This window comes from Ovis canadensis, chromosome 3 (genome assembly GCF_042477335.2).
Source record: "Ovis canadensis isolate MfBH-ARS-UI-01 breed Bighorn chromosome 3, ARS-UI_OviCan_v2, whole genome shotgun sequence".
Classification (NCBI taxonomy): Eukaryota; Metazoa; Chordata; class Mammalia; order Artiodactyla; family Bovidae; genus Ovis; species Ovis canadensis.
This window is the reverse complement of record NC_091247.1, coordinates 181,030,536-181,036,636: the sequence shown is the minus strand read 5'-3', so window position 1 is coordinate 181,036,636 and position 6,101 is coordinate 181,030,536. Positions and strand designations below refer to the sequence as shown.

The 6,101-nt window shown below is 44.0% G+C and overlaps 1 protein-coding gene across 2 annotated transcripts in view; it reads right to left on the bottom strand.

Annotated features, from left to right (window-relative positions):
* TCP11L2 (t-complex 11 like 2) overlaps nt 1–6,101 on the bottom strand; it is a 41,875-nt gene that overhangs the window by 3,092 nt on the left and 32,682 nt on the right. For both annotated transcript variants that reach the window (XM_069585246.1, XM_069585247.1), the window contains one exon: nt 4,644–4,816. In XM_069585246.1, coding sequence (XP_069441347.1) covers nt 4,644–4,816 — 173 coding nt within the window. The remainder of the gene's footprint in view (nt 1–4,643; nt 4,817–6,101) is intronic.

Below are 6,101 nucleotides of genomic sequence, written 5' to 3'. Positions count from 1 at the left end.
TTTTCTAAAAAACAGAAGCTATTTAAAATGAGGGGCGTTCACATAGAAAATCAAATTTTTGGTTCTTCTTGAAAAATCTACAGATCTGGCAAACTTGGGAGCCCAAACTGCCACAAGGCAAAGGGGAACATACATCTAGGTTTTCTCAGGATAATTGAAGTTGACACCTGCTGTCCTGGTCTTAATAAAAAGAACACTTTCAACAGTGTCCCGGGTTAGAAAATAAATTGTATGACCATCCCCCATGTGGGCAAGAATCTGGAGGCACTGAGGAAGGACCACCCCAACTAGCACTGCCACCTTCTCCACTCTTCCTGCTTCGGTGCATCTGCATTTGCGAAGACTTCACAAATGCATGCAAATGCTTAAAAAAGGGAAGCTGTGGTGTCCTGGACAAATGGCACTGGACAAGCCAGACCTGCTCCAGCCCAGGCTGCTCCAAGGACATTCTCTGGCTCTGGAAACAGAAATCTCACAAATAAAAACATTTATTAAGGAAAATGAGTGAGTGAGTGAAGTTGCTCAGTCGTGCCTGACTCTCTGCAACCCCATGGACTGCAATCCACCAGGCTCCTCCATCCATGGGATTTTCCAGGCAAGTATACTGGAGTGGGCTGCCATTTAAATACACTCATCTAATACAGACAGCTGTAATATTACTGAAATTCTTATATCCAAACACGTCTACCCCAAATCATACATTTCAGCCAGATCTGACCTGGAACTCAAAGTGCCCAGTGTCCCATGTCCATATCTTAGCCCAGACTATTTCCTGTTACTAGAATGCCCTTCCATCTCACTTCATCTCTGCCAAAGTCAAGAACATCATACTGATACTAAAGTCACCTCCTTTCTGTGGCTTTCCTTACCATCTGTTATACCCTTATTATTACTCAACCTTATTATATACTCAACCCTTATTATTGTTACTTGAGAATTTCTCTCTCTCATTTCTAAGACATTAGGCTTTCTGAGGGTGAGGGCTACTTTTTTAGCCTTTATTTCCCTGGTCTGGCAGGCAACAGGCATGTCATAAATGTTGACTGTAGTGAAGTGAGAATGGAATGAAAAAGGTCTATGAAGATAAACCCCAAACTGAAAATGCAAGGAGCCAGAGAGGAATGGGGGCTGAAGAAGACCTGAGCCTTATCCATAATTTTTCAACAAGAGGAAATTATTCATGGAGGGATCATTTGTACAGTTGAAAATTACTTTTTAAAAATGTCGGTGGCCATTAGCATGCAAACACAGTGGGAGTTGTGATTTTATTGTAAATAAATAGCACATCAACTGAGAACGAAGAAGGCAGACTGTGGGTACCATGAACAACAGAGGAGGAAAGCTAGGGCTAAGCTGGAGCCCTTCTTCTGTCCCAGGGATGCCTCTAAGGTCTAATATATTCTTGCTCCTCTGTGGGCAGAGAATTCAGAGCAAATGGTCCACTAAACTCTCCATTAGGCTGGCTGCTAGACTCTCATGAGCCCGGGTCTATTTTTGTCACAGTTATGGTCTGGACACTTTTCTGTGAGACTGTTTAAAGAATGCAGGTCTTTCAAAACTGTTATTATGCTGACAAGGAGTTCTGTCTCTTCTGTGGATGAGTCAGTTTTTAGGCCAAGACTAAAGTGATAGAAGCGTCTGTCCATTTAGGAGCAGCCAAACCCAGCCCCTGCCAAAGACAAGCCTTGGCTTCCAGAGCCTAGGGAGAGACGCTCAAGTGAGTCATGCAAGTTGCTAGGCAACAATACTTTGAACAAGGTTATAAAATACTTTCAATTTGCAAAAGAACAGGAAACTTGGAATAGGGAGGGCTGGGTGGAAAAAGTGGCTTGACTGGATTTTAAGAGGCCTCCTCAGAGTGGGGCATCTCCTGGCCCCCAGCTTCCCCCTCTCTCTCTGGCGCTGCCAGTAGTTCCCTGATCTAAAGCAAGAGCACAGAGAACACCCGAGGCTCTGGCCAGCCTGCCAACGGGCAGCAGGGCTCCAGCTCTGACTGGAGTACCCATCAGAGCAGATGAGAAGGTGAGTGAGACAGGAAGACTCCCTACCCTGAGACCTGCTGGTTATATGGCCTCAGGTGAGAGATACTTGACTGCTCCAAGTCTCCATGCATTCATTCATCCACTCCACTGCTGACTTAAAAAAAATGCACAATGTGAGAGTTGCAAATTGAGTTTTATTTGAGGCAATATGAGGACTGCAGCCTGGGAGACAGCACCTCAGATAGCTCTGAGAGACTGTTCCAAAGTCATAGGGGAAAGGGACAGTATATATGTGATTTTGGTGAAGGGAGAATACATGCAATAAAAAACACATTTTACAAAAGGTTTCTGCTAGTCTCGTGAAGCTTCTGCTAGTCACGAGAAACAGTCATCACTACGAAGGATTTTAGTGTTTTCCCAGATAAGAGGAGATATGTGAATTGGGCTCATAAAAAGCTCCGGAGAATATCTAACTACATGAAGACCTATCCTGCCAGTTTTCCCCCGAGCACAGAGTGCCTCTTTTCTATTCTCCATCCTGAACTCCTTTCAGGGGGTGTTGGAGGTGAGCAGCTGCAGCAGCACATGATTTAATTCTTAGGTAGATGGCAAGTGCCAATCTGTGATTGACACCTCAGTTCAGTTCAGTCGCTCAGGTGTGTCCAACTCTTTGCGACCCCATGAATCACAGCATGCCAGACCTCCCTGTCCATCACCAACTCCCGGAGTTCACTCAGACTCATGTCCATCGAGTCAGTGATGCCATCCAGCCATCTCATCCTCTGTCATCCCCTCAGATATCTATTAAAGGTCATCTCTGGGCCCCACCCCCCATGGTCTGGGGAAATTGCTGTGAGCAAAGATGCATCCCATCCTCCTCATGAGACCCGTGCAATAGCGAGGGTCTCCTGGTATGAGGCAGAGATGGCTGACAGCCTGCCCCTCCTCCTCCGAGAAGCACCATGGCCCAAGTGCTGGCTGTACCGCCGGAGGTGACAGGCTGTGACACGCTTGTCAGCAGTGACGGTCATGACGGGCAGGGCTTGGCCACAGGCAGCTGAGGTTAGGCTGTGTGTGTGACTGTCCTCCCTGCCACCCCTCGAAGCCCACGTGCTGCGCACCAGAGCCCTTCAGTGGCCTGGGTGGCTTAGATTACCAGCATCCCATGTCCCCAGGGATCAGGTTGAAAGACACCCTTTAAGAATCTCAGCTAAATAATAACCAGTGTTTGTGTTCCTAGAGAAGTCAGTGCGGTGCTTTGAAAACTTGCAGATTCCTCCTGGAATGTTTGGATATTCAAATTCCACACTCTTTCCTCCATCTGTCCCTCTCCCACTGCAGCTGACACTTGCTTTGTCTCCCACGTCACCCCATCCTCTTCTTATGGCCACAGCACCCTGATTCTGTCTGGGGAAAACAATTGCTTCCCTAGTTTCAAATCAGGTGTTCAGGTAAAGCTGACTCACTTTGTTTCCAGGAGCTGAACACATGTCTTAGGGTTAAGTTTCTTCCACTCTGGCCACCAAAAATGGGATGTGACCACCAATTGGAGCTAATGGGATTCAATTCTAGGGTCATAGTTTGAGCTAAGAGGGGAGGGAAACTGAATTTTTTTGGGGGGGGGGGGGGGCCTTGATTTAAATATGGAAAGATGCAGGCTGGAGTGGAAGTCATCTTGTTATATTGGGAAGAGACTATTTTAGAGACAGCCATCCCAGAGGAAGGCAGCACTGAGGGACCACAAGAGGGAAACAGTGCCAAGACATCACCTGAACTCTGATTAAGCTGCACCAGCAGCCAAACCCCCCCAACTGCTCTTTTCTGTGATATGAGCAAATACAGTCCCTTCCTGCTTAAGCCACCTTGTTGTTTAGTCACTAAGCCATGTCTGACTCTTTGTGACCCCATGGACTGTAGCCCGTCAGGATACTCTGTCCATGGGATTTCCCAGGCAAGAATACTGGAGTGGATAGCCATTTCCTTCTCCAGGGAATCTCCCAGAACCAGGGATCAAACCCAGGTCTCCTGCTTGACAGGCGGATTCTTTACCACTGAGCCACCTGGGAAGCCACTTTAGAGTTTTAAATTATCTGTCACAGGTAACAGGAAAAAGTCCTGATACATTCTGCATTTCCCCAACTCACCAACACAATTTGATCCTGAGATATTTATTTTCTTAGCAATCAAGCAGGGAAAAAAAATCCCCCCACTATGCCTCTCAGTTCTATGGGCCTTTTAACTTTTAGTCTTTCTAAGCCTGATCAAGCAAGGGGCCTCAGCTCACACAGGTTAGCTTCCATCAGAGCATGTGTCTACTTTCTGTGAACATACTGCCATCTGGTTTGGATTGCTGTATTGATCTAGGAATTTAAAATGATGGCAGCATGATGTTATTTTCTTCAAAAACCCTATCAGCTGTATAGTAAGGTAGAAGACCCTGAAACATCCCCCCACTCCACTACATATACACACATAAGCAGCAGTGAGTCCCAAACCTTTGAAAATATTAATGCTTTCTTCATATTTTCAATATTTATTCACCAAGAGAAGCAGGTAATCTGTTTAAGACTAAAATTTGACTGATACTTAACATTAGCCAAAGCCAGCGTGGTAAAGCATATTGACATTGAAGCAGAAACCAATAAAAATATAAGGACTCACCAATTAAAGACCAGATAGGATTGTCTTCTTCTTCAATGCTTGAGAATTGGCCTACAAGGTTAGCTTGAACCTCAGCATTTAAAGTTGGTAAACCTCTCTCCATTAGGGTCTTGTTAACCTCAACACAAGTCTGAATGCCAATAGAATTCAGGACTTCCTTCAAGTTAAAGGTCCTACAAAATATGAAACAATAATTCCACCAGAGACAGCTTTTATTCAGCAGGTTTTTGTTTTGTTTAAAAAATATACCAGCTTGTTTCAAATGTCTACCAGTTTTCTCTTATACAGACAAAAATTACCCCTATTAGGATGACCTTAGAAAATAGGCAACTCCTCCCAACCACCAAGCTTTATATGCATCAGACTTTTAAATGCTTAAAACCACTCAATTCTGTAGGAAATATGAAAAGCACAGACAGAAAAATGAGGTCCCTAAAAATAAATATGCAACCCCATTTTCAGGCAGGGCTATCAGAAAAGGATAGAAAATATTTGTTTAATTTACAGAATAAACCGTCTGGCCTGAGTGGATTCAGTCATAGATTTTGTTTTTAATGTGCTTAGAAAACAAAATAGAAACAATTCATTTATCCATGCCAATTCGGGAAACCTTTAACACCAGCCAAAAACAAGAAATAAAGACATTCAGAGGCCAACACCATAAAGACAAATTACCTAAAACTCTTGACCTATCATGATGAAAAATGAGAGACTCTTTCCCACTGTTACTTTCAAGTACCTGATCAATAGTTCCAAATATATACAGTCCAGAAAGATGTAAAAAGTAGTTAGTGGTGGTTATTTAATAGGTAATGAAAAAGGTATAATAGGAAGCAGCATTTGCTGTGTCCACACTATTGTGAATGATATTGAAAATTGCATCTCGCTATTCAGAAAGGATCTTTAAGACAACTTTGTGCAAAATGGATTAAAGGTAAGAGAAGGGGGGATGGTGGTGAGAGGAATTAGACAAAACACAAAATAATCAGATAAGCAGAACAACTATAGAGAAGATGACTTAACAAACAACTAAATAGTTATTAAGAGCTAACATTTATCAAGCACTTTCCACGTGCCACACACCTGCACTAAATGCTACACGAGTCATCTTCAGTTCAGTTCAGTCGCTCAGTCTTTTCGACCCCATGAACCATAGCACACTAAGCCTCCCTGTCCATCACCAGCTCCCGGAGTTTACCCAAACTCATGTCCATAGAGTCAGTGATGCCATCCCGCCATTTCATCCTCTGTCATCCCCTTCTCCTCCTGCCCCCAATTCCCTCCCAGCATCAGGGTCTTTTCAAATGTCATCTTAAGTTGCCATAACTCTAAGGTAGGTATCTTTATATCCCTTCTTACAAGTGAGGCCATGAGACTCAGAGCGACTCAGGATCTTATTCAATGGTACATTACAAGTCAGTAGCACAGCTAGGATTTAAACCCTGGTTTGTCTAACCC